Genomic DNA, 16,862 nt, shown 5'->3' with positions numbered 1-16,862 from the left:
CGACAAGATATTTTCTTTTTTCAAACAGATTCTTAATAACAAAGTAACACCCTTTATTTTCTTTATCATATCATTACAGCTTGCCCCTCTTTCTTTTTCGACACCTTTTTTCTCTCCTACCCACTCACCATCTTTATCTAAAGCTCTTTGCTATTATGTCTTTAAAACACACCTCCTGTATGTATCAATCACACTGATATCCAAACCAGATCACTACACACTCTCTCTGATATTGGCCATGGAAGCTTCTTTCTACCTCTTTTTTCTCTCTTCTCTCTTAATTTCATGTTCTGGTAAATGATAATATAGCACAAATTTTTCAGTTTTTTTTTTTTTTTTGCTCAGATTCTAATACTCTATTATTTCACTCATTGCAGGATCTTTGGTAGGTTTTTCCTATCATGAGAGAGGAGACACTTGGAAATCATTTCTTCAGCCGAGCAAAGTTTCTTCGTCTCAGATTCGAGTTTTCGTCACAGATCATAGAATTTCGAGCACTCTTACCAACTCAAACATGTTAGTTGATCTATACATAAGCAAAAGCCAAGTTGAAAATTTCATTACTTCAAAACCTTCAACAACTTCTGAACTAAAAGCTCAACTTGTGAATTTTCTTCCACGTTCAAACATCAAAAGCATCACTGTTAGCTGTGGAAGTGAGTGTTTACTCCAAAACGAGATACCTTTGATTATGCATTCTCTTAAATCAATCCATTCAATTATCAGAGATCTACACATAGGTAAGGAAGTAAAAGTCTCGGTAGCATTTCCACTTCAATTCTTGACGAAGTTGAATCCATCACAAGAACATGGAATTCGTAAGCTACTTTCATTTATAGAGGAAACAAAATCGTCCGTGATGATAGAAGAGAGCATTGATGGAGAATTAAGCGCGGAGGATCATTTTGCTCAAACTGTTATCAAGCGAGCCGCTCTTGCTGCTTCTGTTCTTCCTTGCGAAGATGCTTCTGTGATTCTAACAATCAAGAGTTCAGTTAAACCGAGTTCAGTAGAATTAGCCGAATTTAGTAAAAGAGTATCGAAATATTTAGCAGCGAGAAGACCTACTGCGAAAAGAATAGCTGCATTATATGTAGAACTGCGTAAAACAGAAGATTTTTCAATGAAAGAGCTCAAAAGGGAAGAAGAGAAAGAAAATTTTCCATTGTCTAGAAGAGAGATCTTAAGCAAATTCCACAGAAGAAAAACTCTAGATAACACAAACAGTGCAACAAACACAGTTTACCCTACAAATCCAACCCCAAATCCAACACCAGTGATCACACCCTCAGATACGCCAACCATTATAGCGGTTCCTTCCACAAATCCTGTCACGATTTCCCCTACAAATCCAGCTGCAATGCCTGTAACGGTTCCTTCTACTACACCTGTTGTTCCTTCTACTACTCCACCTGCTGTTCCTTTACCTCCAACAAATCCAACCAATTCACCAGTTCCGGTCTTCAATCCAGCTACAACGCCTTCAACAGTCCCAGGTGCACAACCAGTAACCAACCCGGTAACGTCTAATCCACCTCCATCGGGAAGTGTTCCTGTTCCTGTCATAAACCCTCCTTCAAACACAAATGCTCCTTCCATTCAAGGACAGAGTTGGTGTGTGGCGAAATCAGGTGCTCCACAAGCCTCCCTTCAATCAGCATTGGATTATGCTTGTGGAATGGGTGCTGATTGTTCTCAGATACAGCAGGGTGGGGCTTGTTACAGTCCAGTCACTTTGCAGAGTCATGCTTCTTTTGCTTTCAATAGTTACTATCAAAAGAATCCAGCTCCAACAAGTTGCGACTTCGGAGGCGCTGCCACCTTGATCAACACAAATCCAAGTAAGATCATAACATTTTCATAACCCTTGTTTTTCTTTCTTTCATTCTCATGCTTCAAAATATTGAGGACCATTTTTAATAGGTTCTGGTTCTTGCATTTTTCCATCATCGTCGTCGTCGTCATCCTCAACGCCAACAATATCATCCCCAACACCACCTACACAATCAACTTCAACTTCAATACCTCCACCAAGTCCAATAACAACTGCACCATCTATTACAACAATAGCTCCACCATCTATTCCAACAATAGCTCCACCATCAATTCAAACAGCTCCATCATCAATTCCAACGGCTCCACCAACATCTTCAGGATCAGGAACAGGCACTTTCGGGTAAGTGAGATGGCACGTTTTTCACTTTTAATAATTATATTGTTGCACCAATAAGCCTATACTTATCAAGGTTCTCTATAATGCTACCTTTTGTAGCTATGGTACCCCGCCTTCAGTGTTAAATTCAAGCAGCCCAGATTCAGGTACAGTGCCAGATTTTGGGTCCGATAGCCCTCCTGTTGTAAACACAACGTCTGCCGCACACCCCCGAGCTCTAAAATCTTTTACTGGCTGCATAATTTTGATGATTCCATTTGTCACTGCCAGACTCAGCATGCTACCATAGTGTTCAGAAACAGGTTTTCCATTCAAATCATCATACTATTACTATAGACATTTGTTAGAGTTGCGTTGCAACATTACATGCTGCAGTGTTAAGGTCTATAGGTGCAGAAAGACAATAGGGTAACAAAGGAAGAGAAAAGTGTGTTCGTCCATGTGCTGCTTTCTTAGGTTGTACAATATATCATGGTAAATATTGGTCATGTAAATATATTTTGAGAGCTTAGGTAATTTTCTTTTGTTTCTTTTTCTGAGTTGATATAATTTGAGGTTCTATCAAGATCAGATGGATAAAAGTTGTATCAAATGATGTGGTCTTCTTTAGACTGAGACAGGTGCTTCTATATGCACAAGACACCTACGGGTATCTTAATCCAATATCAGATGTTGATTCAAAAGTAAGAATTCATTGAATTATCAAGGGGAATAATGATAAAGCATCCATAGCTATCAGCTTTGAAAGCATATACATCACTAAATGGCTGGAATTTCATGATGTTTCTATGGATATGAGTGTGAACAAGGTCCACTAGTGATTAAAGCCAGCCTTGATTTCATTTTCTTGTGGTGATTTAGATGAATTGAGTTAACATGTAACGACCAACTTAGATTATCTAGCAAGTCAAGACAAATCAGAATGATGGGATAAACGTCCTTTAAATTAAATATGTAAGCGCGCCTACATAGATTTGTTTTATAAAGACCACAACAAAATTGTGTTTTGATCCTATGCTACTACATATTGCATAAGCTAAAGCTAGATTATCTCTAAAACTGTGTTTCTACAGCACGAAACGCATTCTATAACTTCTCTATACTCCTACAATAAACTAGAGGATCTATACAAGAGTCCTTATAATCAAAGGAATGGTTTCACCGCTTTGAAAATACCACCAAGACTAGCATCGACGGAGACCACAATTTTGAATCCAGATGAGTCCCAGAAGTTCTGGTTTTGCTTTTCTGCATCCACAACTCTCTCTCTGTTGCTTTCCTGCTAATTGATCTTTCAATTCTTTAATAGCTTTGTCCCGCCGCTCTCCCATCTGCTCATAAAACACAGAACAAAACATGTGATTTAACTAGGACATTATTAAACAAAGGACATATAAGGAAGTTTAATGATGAAGGTAAATGATAGCATGATAGTATGAATCAACCAATCATGGCATCAATGAAAACTTCTGAATAATGGTCTAGTAGTAGATGAAAAATCAAATCTTGTTTGCCCTCATGTTTCTTATTTTCAATGCATAAATTATAGCCCAGAAAATAAAGATCAAATAATCATCAAAAATTAAAAAAGGCAAGCACTAAATGAACCCAATTCACTGTAGTCTGTAACTAGGATTTACCCTTTGGAGCTTGCGCGTCTGCGAACGAGCTTCCTGCAGACAGAAATCCAACTTCAACACCCTCTTCTTCAGATCCTGATCAGCACGCCGCTGTTTCTCCAACTGTGTTTCAAACCGGTCAATCAACTTAAGTGGATTAGCCATGACCTCAAATAAAGTATTACACGGGCAAACCAAGACTGCAATAGCTGTGACTCGAATTCCTTAGTCTTAAGCTCCCAATGAGCAGACATGATCATAATTTCATCCTTAAGTTTAATTATTCCATCATCCTTAACAACCAATAACTTATTCATTTTCTCTAAATTCTTAGGAGAAACCTCGTCCAATATTTTCCGCAGTTCACAATCCTTGTTCTCTCCAGCTTTTGCAAGAGCCTCCATAATATCACGCTCAATTCTAAGAACTTCATCTTTCAATTGCTCTTGCAAAGATTCCCTTGCCTAAAGATCCTTCTGCAAATTATCAAGCTGCTCGCCTAGTCTAATTTCGCGTTCCTCATGCTCTCTTAGTGAACTATTTTTCTCATCTAATTCTTTTTGAAGTTCTAAACATTGGAACTTCGCTGATTGAGCTGATGCGGAACTTGAAAACATAAGGATCAAATCGAACTATAGTTTGTTAACAGACAATGCCAATATATGTTCATAAATTGTACTTGGTAAAAAAAACTTTATTAACAAAGAATGTGTTTACAATCATGAAGTTACTATGAATCACAATGTCCTTTGCAAACACCATTTAACCTTTTGATATCAAGTATTATTGCACAGAAATCATCCAATATGCTAAATTGTTAAACAGAACTTCAACAAGAAATGCAACATAGTTGCTAATAGTTTTTCGCAGTGTCGTTTTGTCGGACGATCATGATTTGGAATCCTCTTCTTCAAATTCACCTTCTGCAAAATGTTTAAGATTCATTAAGTTTTAAGTTCCTCTATCAAATACTGAAATACATATATAGAAATGAAAGCTTTTATAGCAAGCTATTAAAAGACTGGTCATAAAACAAAAATAACCAAAGAAGTATCTTTGGTTACAAGTAAATGCAGTTCTAAAGTTCTAACCCCAAAGACGGGTAGCCTTCTCTGCTTCTTCATCCGCTACTTCGTTATCGACCTTTAAATATTAAAAGAGAAACATATATGTTATGCTTGAGGCAAAAACATAAGAAATTGTAATCTAAAATCAAAGAGACAAAAAGTTAATAGCTTATATTCAAGACTTGAACCAGTATTTCACCGGTGTTAGTGATCTCAAAATCAGTATTTTTCTATTCAAGATTGAACTAGATTTAGTTAGTCAAGCATGAGAAATACAAAATCATAACAGAAAGTATGATCAAAATTATTTTCAAGTAATGATCCACAAAGCAATCCTAAAAACTTAAACATTATAGACCAAGTTACTGAATAATTACCCCAATAATTCTTCGGATGTTGAATGAGCAGAAAGTTTCCTTCAACCTCGAAGCCTCCATCCATAAATCCCTTGAATACTGCTCAACTGGCTCAGAACCCTTAATCTATTGTTCAGAAAAGAGAAATGCATTAAAAGTGAAAAAAAGCAATGGTAAATCTTAGCAATATCTAATAATTTTTGAACATAATAGAAGAAAAACATGTCTGTGATGGATAGAATTCTCAAGTTATCATGTAATAGTTTTTGAACGATTGGAATATGTTTCCATTTTATCAACATTCATATTTCAGCACTAAGCTATAGATTATATAATTAGAAAAACCTGATTGATAAGACTTTGCAAGTTTGATTCAACAATGATGCTATTATATCCTTTCATTTTAGCTTGATTCAGTCCTAGAATTAATGCGCGGTAGTGAGCAGCATCATAGGTTTGATTATCTCCCATTAGATCATCTCCAAGTCCCTTGCGGAATCGAAAAAGCTATACCACGAAAATAAACACATGAAAGTAAGCTACATCTTGTAACTAAACAATATAATATAAATATAATATGACTGGTTGCATAAATTTTGATACCACAGTCCTATTTTCATCCAGCAGGATAGCTGCTGCACCAGCTGGTCCAGGGTTGCCTTCCAATTCAGCACTGATTTGAAGGATACATGTACGCTGCACATAATTACATATTATTATACAAAGAATTCAGGTTCTTTAAGCAAATCCGCAAACGAAAATTAATTCAGGTTCTTTAAGCAGATCCGCAAACGAAAATTACTAAAACGAAAAATCATCATATGGTCCACGTTCTTTAAGCATATCCGCAAACGGAAATCACTAAAACGAAAATCATCATATGGTCCACGTTCTTTAAGCAATTCTGCAAACCAAAATTACTAAAAACTAATCATCACTTTATGCAATTTTATATTGAAAAAACTCCTAACCGTTTTACTCTGCACTTGTATATTCAAACAAGTGATCGTTACTTTATGCAAACCAAAGAATCCAAAAATCTAATCATTATGCATTGCATTGAAGAAATAATTACTAGCTTATAGCATAAACAAAGTTAGATCTTAATCAAAATCAACGTCATAATCAAGATCAAGATATACTCTAATGTGTTCAAAGTAATCATTTCTTCAAAAAGAATCCAAATCAACTGCATTTTTTGTGAGAAAGGTGTGAATTGAATTTGGGAAGAAGAAGATGAAGAAGAGAATTCACCTGATTTTCTCTCTTCTTGATTTCACTCTCTTTCATCATTAGGTCCAGGTTCTTTAACCAATTCTGCAAACCAAAATTACTTAAAACTAATCATCACCTTATGCAATTTTATATTGAAAAAACTCCTAACCGTTTTACTCTGCACTTGTATATTCAAACAAGTGATGATTACTTTATGCAAACCAAAAATCTAATCATTATGCATTGCATTGAAGAAATAGTTACTAGCTTATAGCATAAACAAAGTTAGATCTTAATCAAAATCAAAATCTAAAATCAACGTCAAAATCAAGATCAAGATATACTCTAATGTGTTCAAAGTAATCATTTCTTCAAAAAGAATCCAAATCAACTGCATTTTTGAGAGAAAGATGTGAATTGAATTTGTGAAGAAGAAGAAGAAGAAGAAGAAGAAGAAGAAGAAGAAGATGAAGAAGAGAACTCACCTGATTTTCACTGTTCATGATTTCACTCTCTTTCTCTGTTTTTCACTTTCTTTGACTTCAATTCTTGCTCTAAAGTTTATTGAATAGCGTCACTTGTTATTTATATACTCATGAAAAATGAACGAAACGGTTACGATTAGTTATAACAGAATGTAACCGGATTTCAATAGATACAAGAGAAATGATAAATACACTTCCAATCAATGTGGGACTCTCATTGTGAACAACATCTTCCATTACTCATGAAAAATGAGCGAAACTGTTACGACTATATCTAAAAAAGCTGGTAGATAGAAATTAAACTATCATTGACATTGTTCCTCATTTTAATTTATTTATGATGTGTTGTTTTTAATAATGCGTCTAAAATTTGTTGACATGTAATAATCTAGTTGCATTAAAGGATGACACATCATTATTTTAATAGTTTTTTTTGGGAAGGAATTCTCTAAAAAAAATAGTTTTATTTTATATGAAAACTAAGATAGTATGGATTTAAAAATTAAATTGAAAACAAATTCTAAATATTATGTTATGCCTATATTATATGTAGAGTTAGAGTGTGTTTGTTTCATGACTTAAAATTATATTCTTTGAAATACTTATTACAAGAAAAAACATAATTTGTCATGGGCTAATCCCCTCACAAGTGGCAAAAATTCCCCACAAATACAAAATTTGTGAGGGGACGGCTCCCCTAAAAAAATAGGGGGTCGCAAATTATTTTCTGAGGAGATAGAAACTTCTCTAATTTGCTTGGGGCATACCCCCTCGCTAAATAAAAAAACATTATCAAGCCTGCAACATGTAGACGTAGGCACTGGCTAGTAGTCAGCCACTGGTTCAGAGTCAGCCACTGGTTCAGAGTGCATCAGATATTAGTTTGGGGATAAGCCCCTCGCAAAATAGAGTAGTTTTCAATTTCCTAAGGGTGAAGCCAATGACAAAATGTATGCATTTTTCAAAAAAATATAATTGATCGAACATAATAATTAAAATAAAAAATAATTTAAATTAAATAAACAAATATAATTTAAATTAAAATGTAATCTTATATATCTTATATATTAAAGTTATTAAGTCTCTTAGTATTTTTTGGCGTCAAAATTGAGGGTATTTTTGTAACTTCTTATTTATTTATTTATTTATTATATTTATTTATTTTATTTATTAATAATTCAATTAATTTAATATAATAAAAAATATTTGCTTATTTTATTTATTTATTAATAATTCAATTAATTTAATATAATAAAAAATTAAATATAAATATTTTCTCAAAATTATTTCTTATTTATTAATTCAAATAATTTCATATTTTATAATTAATCATTATTTATAAATAAATTAAAATATAAATTACTTAATTTGTTTTATTTTTAAATAATTAATTGAAATATCTACCGGGTTTGATTTTTAATATATTAGGGTTCAAAATATGCATTGGAAACGTGGGGTGGAGTTAGTAATTTTTCATCCCACACTAACTTTATTTTTCAATAACTAATTTGAATATCTACGTGGATTTAGTTTTTGAGTTAAAAGGTAGTGCACTGACGGTGTAAAATAGTTTTACACTGTCATTTAATAGGGAGTCATAAATGTGCCATATCATTAAAGTTTTTTTTTAAATAAAAGATTGTTTTAATTAGATGCATGGTGGTGATTGATTGACAGTGTAAAAATATTTTACACTGTCAGTGCATCACCCTTTTTCTCTTAGTTTTTTTTGTTTTGAATATACTAGGGAAGCAAAATGTGCATTGGAAACGTGGGGTTAGTAATTTTTCATCCCGCTAACTCTTTATCCCATTAAATCATGGCACCATTAATTACAGTAACTTCTATCACTTATAAATAAATATAAATAGGAATAGTTTAATTGACAAAAGTTGCAATTTTAAGTTCTTTCTTTATGGAATTCGGTTAACATTTAATAAACTTAAACTTTTTATGCAGCAGATAATTGTTTTACATTTTTATGCAACAGCTAATTGTTTTACTAATTTTATATTGTTTAAAACTGTGCTACAGTTTTCAAATCCATCTCCCATTATTTTTCAATCAACCAAGTTTAACTAATGTTCTTTAATTTAGTCCTTTTTTTTGCAGTTTTTTTTTATTTCTCATTGAAATATTAAATTATATGATTGATACTCTTTGTATTTGGTGTTGTTTTTTCTCAATATCAGTCTATTAGGGCTGAATATGGGAGATGGATCATTAAAACTTGACGTGGCAAGAAACTTATGTAGCCATAATAAAATATTTCTAAGTATAATAGTATAATTTATGGATGGAGTATGTAAATTATTATTCAAATTAGGATGATTTGAATGATAATTTACAAGAAGATTCGTGCATTCGCTAACAAAATTTTGTTTTAATGGTTTTATTTGGGGTTGATATATGATGCATTCTCTTTAAAAAAAACAATTGTATCTTAGTCAAATGCACTTGCTTGGATTAAATTTGAATTATTTACTATTTTTTCAAGTGTCGATCAATTTGACAAAGGAATCGGTTAGAAGTATATTCAAATTTTTATTATAATAAAAAACTCCTTATAAAAAAAGTTTTGTAAACTTAGATTTCCTTTTCATACACTTTCATGTTTCTTACTAATTTATGAAAAATTAAAGCCTAATAATATTATTACCCCGTTTATATCTTCTTTTATTTATTATCTGTTGCAATGTTTTGTTGGGATATTTTCATATTGAATTGTAATTTATAGTTAGAGATATAAAAAAATACAAATTAATTTAATACTAGGATTCTCATTCGAACCTTTAATTTAAGATTTTTTCTTTACCCACCTCCCTATGGAGGTCACCCCAGCGAAAACCCCATTTTACCCTGCTTCGAAAATGCATTTCCGAAATATTTTTTTTTCTAAATTTTTCCAGACTTCGGAAGTGCATTTCCGAAAAAATCCCAAAAATTGGAATTTTGACTAATTCGGAGATGCATCTCCGAAACAACAAAAAAAAAATCTAAAAAAATCCCAAAAATTAATTTTAGGATATTAATTAATTCACATTTAATTTAATTTATGAGTAATGAATAATAATAATTATATATTTTGATATAATTTATGAGTTATGAATAATAGCTATTATATATTTCTATCCTGATTCATATTTTAAAATTTAAAATAATTTTAATTAAAAAATTAAAATAATTTCACTTAAAAATAGGTTATAATTTTTTATTTATATATTTATAATAATTGTTATATATTTATAAAAAAAATGAGTGTTTTAATTTATATATTTATATAATAATTATAATTATTATTATATATTTATAAAAATTATTATCATACATAATAATAAAGCAAAATGAGTTTTTGGGCAATTTTGACAAGTGTCATGCTCACATCAATTCTCATGTTTTACAAACTTTCTAAAAAAGGAAATCTTTTATTTAAATTATTTTTTTAATTATTTACATTAAGTTTTTTTATTTTATTTATTAATTAAAGTATAGGGAGGGATTCTTGATACATTCAATAATAAAATCCTATTTTACTGCTTCCTATTTACTCCTATTATATTCCAAATTCCAAATATTCACATATTGGTTACTATACACGTGATCTCTAAACCCTTGAAATTTGATATTTTTATTGAAAAGAATTACAACCCTTGCCATTCCTCTACACTCATTAAATAATTTCAAATAACTTATTTTAAATGCACCGTATTTTCTCAAAGGAAGGGGAAACAACATTGGAATGTTATTCATTTCAATTTTTAAAGCTAACAGCTGAAGCACTCATGTGTGGTCTCATTCTATTTCCTTTCTTTCATCTTCTCCCATCCTCTGCTATAATGAATTCAAACAATTTCCAATTTTTTTATTCTTCCAAGTAATTTTTGATTTCAAGTAGTGGGATAACTATAAATTGATAATCTGTTTTTCTTTTTATCTATTTTGATTTTCTTTTCTTTTAATTTCTGTTTGATTTTGTATATGTTTTGCGAATGAAGTTCTAGGGTTTTGTTGTCTATGTAAATGCAGAATTCTCAAGCAAAAGGAAATGTCTATGTTGTTGAATCTAATCCTATTCCTCTTCTAACTCCATACAAAATGGACAAATTCAATCTCTCTCATAGGTATTTCTATCTTTATACATAACTTTACAGTTATGTTAATTTAACTGTTATTTACATTATTTGTTTTTAGGATTCAGGTTTTCATTCATATGATTTTTGGAAGGTATGTGATCATTTAAAAAAAACGCATTTCTTGATGGTACAACGATGAAGAAGATTGAAATCCAAAATATCCATAAGCAATATTTGTTTTAAGATTTTGGTGAAATACTTGAAAGGGAATCTAAAACTGATAGGCTTGATGGTACTGTTCGGTATGACAAGATTTGATTATTTTAGTTTTTTTTATAATTTTTTTTTATTATATGTGAAGGATAATGGAGATGAATATGTGAAGGGTAATGGAGATGAAGATGGAAGTGAGACATAAAGATTTAAAGGAGATTCCGAATTCAATTAAGGAGATCAAAAAGTTGTTGCTAGAGATCAAGTGGCTATGATGCTACTTCTCTGTTTACTTCTATTATTTCTTTCATTTTTTATTTTTTTTTAAAATAATAGAGCTTTATGTTTTATTTTTTAAAAAATAAAATAGTTTTATGTTTAATGTACACTTATTTTCAATTTTCAATGCATCATGTTCATTGTCTTTGTATGTTTCAAAGCAATGATAATAAAAAACTCGATTAATTCATTCCTTTTTTTTACCTTATTCATTCCTGCTTTACATTTCAATTAACATGTAAAAATGTTTATATAATAATAATGAGTATAAAATAATTTAATTGTGTATAGAAAAAATAAAAATATATTTATCACCAAAATTAGAAGGAGATTAATTCAGAAATAATGTGTGTCACTATATGGTCATTTATGAACCATTAAAGGCTATAAATGAATATAATTATAAGTGAAATTTATTGGTGTTATTTTATTTTTTAAAATTTTGTTTTGATTTAAAACGGGAAATCTTTTGACTAGATCATTTTGCATCTATAAAAATTGATTCAATCAAAATGATTTTTTTTTATAAATTTTTAAATAAGAAAAATATATACTTGATGAAAAATCATATATGATATTATGATATGATACAAGAAAAAAAATTAAATTAACTTAACTCCTTCTAATAAAAAAACATTTTGCTTCTATAAAATTGATTCAATCAATTTAGTATGATTTTAAATCTAACAAATAATAAAATGATAGTATTCACACTACAAAATGCTACAAATGTTTATTTTTATTAAAAAAAGTATGAGATATAAATGGTGAATACACAAATTTCTTATAAAAAAAAAAATACAAATTTATCATTTTTTTCAATTTAAAACATCACCAAAAGATAGTGAATAAATTTTCAAAATTAAATGTCAGGCTCTTCCACAATTTTGTTAAAAAAATAATCTATATATTTTTAAATTATTGAATTCATATAATTATTAATAAAAAAATGTATACCTCGCTCTATTTAAAAAAATGAATCTTAATATAATATTTCTAAAAATCATATTTATAAATGGACAAAACTTAGGTACAATTCTATACGTATGGTTGTTACTATTTTTCAATAAAAATATTCCTAAATTTTGTCCTTTATAAATTATATTTAATTACTTTTAAAATGCATCTTTTATGACTATAAGACAATTTAATTTACAAATTAAAAATTACACCTATTAATATATCTACGATATTTTTGAAAGATTAATAAATAAAATAATTTTATTAAATTTATTGACCTTTTCTTAAATATGTGAAAAAAATTAGGCAAAATACCCTTTTTGGTCCCTTAATTATACCCCAAGGTCCATTCTGGTCCCTTATCTCTAAAAAGTGTCAAAGTGATCCTTTAATTGTCCAAAAAGGACCACGTTTGTCCTTTCTGTCCAAATGGCACAAACGGACGTTAGGTCTGTATACGTGGCAGGTGACGTGGAATGATATAAACGTTCTCTTCTTCATCGTTCTTCAACGTTCTCTTCTTCATCGTTCCCAGAATTTCTTCCCCAAATTCTAGGGTTCATCGTTTGCCTCCTTTCTTCCCCAAATTCTAGGGTTCACCAGTTTCCAATGAAGCAGACATCATCATCAATCGCAGGGCCATGTTCATACGAATCTAACACGAAGAATGATGGTTTTGCTGCAAACTTGAGATGGAGACCCGTATGTGGGTGTGGAGAGATAGCTTTGCTTCGTAGGGCTTCAACAAGCACGAATTTCGGGAAGCAATTCTGGGGCTGTCGTAATTACAAGGTAAAAACGAACTTCACTTGTTTGTTCATGTCATTTATTGCCTTAGCAGGGTTCGAATGATTGGTATTTTGAATTTCATAGGGTTCAACCCAAACAGGGTGTGGCTATTTTCAATGGTTCTTTGATGATGTGATGGATGAGAAAGACCAGTATATGAAGATGCAGAATAGTAGGATGGAGAAGATTCAAATTGAACTTGATGCAGCAAAAATGGAGTTGGTAACTCTTAAGGCAACAAATGACAGACTAAAACAAAAGACAAGAGAGTTGAAGAAGATGCTGAATTCTGAGAAAAATTGGAAAAGGCTTTTCTGTGTTATTTTAGTGTTGGTCATTTGGAAAAGTCTGTATTAGTATGTTGTAAGGTTATGAATTAGTATGTACTGAATTTGATATTTATTCATGTATCGAATTTTAGTGTTGGTCATTTGTAATGTTATGGTTTAGTGTTGTAATGTTTTAAAGTGATCAATGGCAAAAATTATGTTATGGTTTAGTGTTGTAATGTTATGATTTGTTACACACTGCTAAGTATGTATTGACTTTTGCTAAAGGACACAAACCACTAATATTCATAAGACAGAAAAAGGCAAAAATTATAGGCCAAAATATTGCATTAACTTTAACATTAACCTTGCCATCAGAAATCACATGTTCAAAAGCACAAAATTACTTGGCCAAAATACTGCATACCAGGTTCTAAAAACACAAAATATTCAGACACATTACAAAATATTCAAACTGATGTCTAAAAATCCAAAACACTACATAAAATAAAGAGACTATGGTTTCCATTTTGGTGTGGCCCTTTTAGTAGGTGTTGTCCTCCTTGTTGTTGGACCTATAGCTATTTTTGCAGCAGTCATCCTTGTGGTTGGACCAGGTGGGATAAAAGGGGCATTTGGCCTTCTAACTGCCAACTTCTTTGCTTTAGGAGTAGTCTTCTTGGCTGATTTTGGAGTAGTCTTCTGAGCTTGGGATGATTGTGATGGAGCTGATTGAGATGATTGTGAAGGAGCTGCTTGAGATGACTGTGATGGAGCTGAAGGAGCTGTTTGGGATACTTGTACAGAAGTAGTCTGAGATGGAGCTGCTTGTGATGGAGCTGCTTGTGCAGTAGTTGATGGTACCTTGCAAGTAAGTTTGTTGTGTCCTTGTTTCTTGCATCTACTGCACTTCACAATGAAGCCAGTTCTTCTCATCTTTCTATCTGTGCCATCCAGTTCACCTTGTTCCAAATTCCTCCTTTTTTTGGGTCTTCCTGGCATTTTCCTAAATTTGGGTGGCAGAACATCAGGGTACTCTGTCCTCTCCCATAGGTTTGAGCCATTGACTGGAAAAATAACTGGCTGGTACACTTGCATATATCTTGATTTCCTGTAATACTCAGGGACATAATCATCAATCTTTTGGTTCCTGCTTTTGATTGCTGATAGTGAATGAACACAGGGGAGGCCTGTCAACTCCCACCTTCTACATGAACAAGTCCTATCTTTCAGATTTACTGTAAATTTTTCAGCATTGTTTTCCAAATTCCTCACTTCAAATATAAACTCATCAGACATCCTAAAAATCAGAATTTATATCAGAATAAAGTCAGCATTTATTTCAGTATTACTTCAGAACTTATTTCAATATAAACTCAACAAACAAGATTGAAATCAGACTTTAACAAATCAGACTTTAACAAATCAGGATTCAAATCAGAATGAAATCAGAATTTACCTTACAAGCCACATATTTGTGTATGAACTTGTTTTTTCAATCTTCTTTTTAATGTTTGGTAACACATCAACATCTTCTAATTTTTGAAACCTCATCCTGTTTGTTGCCCACCTTTCCATCATGTATACCCTAATCTCTTCCACCATGGTGATCAATGGTTTTGCCCTTGACTCCAATATAATCTCCTTTAGTTTTTTTCCAGCAAACCTCTTCCTAAAATTGTTGTATAGATGCCTAACACAAAATCTCTGTTCAACTCTTGGAAGAAGTTCCTCCATTGCAGGCAATAAACCCTAAGTCATAAAAAATGAAAGTGTCATACATTTTTGTTGATCAGAAATGAAAATGTAAAATGAAAATGTCATACCTTTTGTTGATCAGAAATGAAAGTGTATGTGAGGCACTCTTCCCTCCCACCAAGATCATCAATAAGAAGCTCCAAGAACCATTCACATCCATCCTTACACCTGACCCTAACCCTTATCTTGTCATTCTTAGTGAACCTTAAATCTCTGCCAGAATGGACTGCATAAGTAACAATTGCCTCCTTGAAATCTTCCTTTGTAGTAAAATATGTTCCCACTTCCCATCTGTAATTGGACATATCCTTTAAAAGCTTAAAAATTGGATACTTCTTTCTCCTAGCCCTACTGCTATCATCACTATCACAATCACTTCCAAGATCCTCACTATCATTATCACTCCCTTTACTATCTTCTTTGTTTTCATCGGACATTTGTTTTACTTTTTTACTTTTCATTTGTTCATTATCTTCAACATCACAGTCCATTCCATCCTCCTCTTCCAGTTCAGTACTATACTCATCAGAATCATCATCAAATACTATCTCCATTGCACTATCATACTCGAAGTTGCTATCATCAGAACTATCATCAGTCAGTCTTAAATCATCATCAACCTCACCACCCACAAGTCCATTATCAGCTCCAACTGCACTTACATCATCTTGTGCTACATCTCTGGCCCTCTCATCATCTTGTGTTACATCATTAGTCCTCACATCATCTTGTGCTACATCATTGGCCCTCTCACCATCTTGTGTTACATCATTAGTCCTCACATCATCCTGTGCTACATCATTGGCCCTCTCACCATCTTGTGTTACATCAGTACTCCTCACATCATCCTGTGCTACATCATTGGCCCTCTCATCAAATTCCTTCAATATTTCCTCAATCTCTACTGCTACCTCATCTACTATCTCATTAGGTGGCATTTCATTAAGTGGAATATCATCTAACACAACTTCAGCTTCATCAGCAAAAACAGCCTGGGACAATGCGTGCTTAATAAAGACCTCAACACTAAGATGAACCCTATATAAATCAGCAATCTCTAATGCCCCTCTGTCATCTACCAATATATTCATCCCACCAGTTGGATCCTTATAATATATGTTTTCTATGGCTCGATAACCTAGTTCCTTGATACTACCTAACAGCTCAAAAAAACTCCACTTATCAGCATCTACCCTCAGTTTAGCAATCTGACCTCCTACGTAAACGCTCAAGTCCTCACTCGCAAATTCACCACTATGGTGAATTGTAATGATTAGATACTCGTCCATTTCAAACGAAACCCTAAATAGAAGCGCACGATATAAACTTCAGAAACATGGAATTAAAACCATAATAGAGTACCAGCCATAGAGATGCAGAAACTTACCTCTGATGTCGTCTTCGTCTTTGCTTTCACCTTGAATGTCGTCTTCGTTCTCGTTCGCATCAACTAGAGATTGGAGTTTCGTCAATGGCAGCTGCGCTAGGGTTTCCTTCAAGAACCAACGAAGAGACAATGAGGTTTCTATTTCATTTTCCTTTCTATTTTATGTCAATTGCTGATTTACACATCTGGCAATTAAAATAAACCACCTGGCAATAAAGA

The 16,862-nt window shown here is 32.1% G+C and overlaps 3 protein-coding genes and 1 pseudogene across 3 annotated transcripts; 2 read left to right on the top strand and 2 right to left on the bottom strand.

Annotated features, from left to right (window-relative positions):
- Window positions 1-61: 61 nt before the first annotated feature.
- Window positions 62-2,836, top strand: LOC131644025 (uncharacterized). The gene is made up of 4 exons (XM_058914408.1): window positions 62-293; window positions 378-1,841; window positions 1,924-2,176; window positions 2,273-2,836. The coding sequence occupies exons 1-4, from the start codon at window positions 239-241 to the stop codon at window positions 2,460-2,462; spliced, it is 1,962 nt and encodes a 653-aa protein (XP_058770391.1). The 5' UTR covers window positions 62-238; the 3' UTR covers window positions 2,463-2,836.
- Window positions 2,837-3,316: 480 nt separating this feature from the next.
- On the bottom strand, window positions 3,317-4,409 carry LOC131652984 (nuclear envelope-associated protein 2-like; annotated as a pseudogene).
- A 119-nt stretch (window positions 4,410-4,528) lies between these two features.
- LOC131644026 (uncharacterized) lies at window positions 4,529-6,550 on the bottom strand. The gene is made up of 6 exons (XM_058914409.1): window positions 6,470-6,550; window positions 5,819-5,911; window positions 5,561-5,722; window positions 5,237-5,341; window positions 4,884-4,935; window positions 4,529-4,715 (listed from the first exon to the last, which is right to left on the bottom strand). Exons 1-6 carry the CDS (start codon window positions 6,506-6,508, stop codon window positions 4,681-4,683), a joined length of 486 nt encoding a protein of 161 aa, XP_058770392.1. The 5' UTR covers window positions 6,509-6,550; the 3' UTR covers window positions 4,529-4,680.
- A 6,222-nt stretch (window positions 6,551-12,772) lies between these two features.
- LOC131615726 (uncharacterized) lies at window positions 12,773-13,704 on the top strand. The gene is made up of 2 exons (XM_058886886.1): window positions 12,773-13,232; window positions 13,314-13,704. The coding sequence occupies exons 1-2, from the start codon at window positions 13,050-13,052 to the stop codon at window positions 13,584-13,586; spliced, it is 456 nt and encodes a 151-aa protein (XP_058742869.1). The 5' UTR covers window positions 12,773-13,049; the 3' UTR covers window positions 13,587-13,704.
- The last annotated feature ends 3,158 nt before the right edge of the window (window positions 13,705-16,862 follow it).

This window comes from Vicia villosa, linkage group LG1 (genome assembly GCF_029867415.1).
Source record: "Vicia villosa cultivar HV-30 ecotype Madison, WI linkage group LG1, Vvil1.0, whole genome shotgun sequence".
Classification (NCBI taxonomy): Eukaryota; Viridiplantae; Streptophyta; class Magnoliopsida; order Fabales; family Fabaceae; genus Vicia; species Vicia villosa.
This window is presented reverse-complemented; position numbering and strand designations above follow the sequence as displayed.

What these genes read in the sequence shown, in the direction of transcription:
- LOC131644025 (XM_058914408.1), top strand. Translation starts at nt 239, where the DNA reads ATGGAAGCTTCTTTCTACCTCTTTTTTCTCTCTTCTCTCTTAATTTCA. An exon ending in TCTCTTAATTTCATGTTCTG is followed by an intron (nt 294 to 377) that starts GTAAATGATAAT and finishes CACTCATTGCAG; the next exon opens with GATCTTTGGTAGGTTTTTCC. An exon ending in TCAGGAACAGGCACTTTCGG is followed by an intron (nt 2,177 to 2,272) that starts GTAAGTGAGATG and finishes TACCTTTTGTAG; the next exon opens with CTATGGTACCCCGCCTTCAG.
- LOC131615726 (XM_058886886.1), top strand. Translation starts at nt 13,050, where the DNA reads ATGAAGCAGACATCATCATCAATCGCAGGGCCATGTTCATACGAATCT. An exon ending in GGGGCTGTCGTAATTACAAG is followed by an intron (nt 13,233 to 13,313) that starts GTAAAAACGAAC and finishes TGAATTTCATAG; the next exon opens with GGTTCAACCCAAACAGGGTG.
- LOC131644026 (XM_058914409.1), bottom strand. Translation starts at nt 6,508, where the DNA reads ATGATGAAAGAGAGTGAAATCAAGAAGAGAGAAAATCAG. An exon ending in TCAAGAAGAGAGAAAATCAG is followed by an intron (nt 5,912 to 6,469) that starts GTGAATTCTCTT and finishes AATTATGTGCAG; the next exon opens with CGTACATGTATCCTTCAAAT. An exon ending in TGGATGAAAATAGGACTGTG is followed by an intron (nt 5,723 to 5,818) that starts GTATCAAAATTT and finishes TTCGTGGTATAG; the next exon opens with CTTTTTCGATTCCGCAAGGG.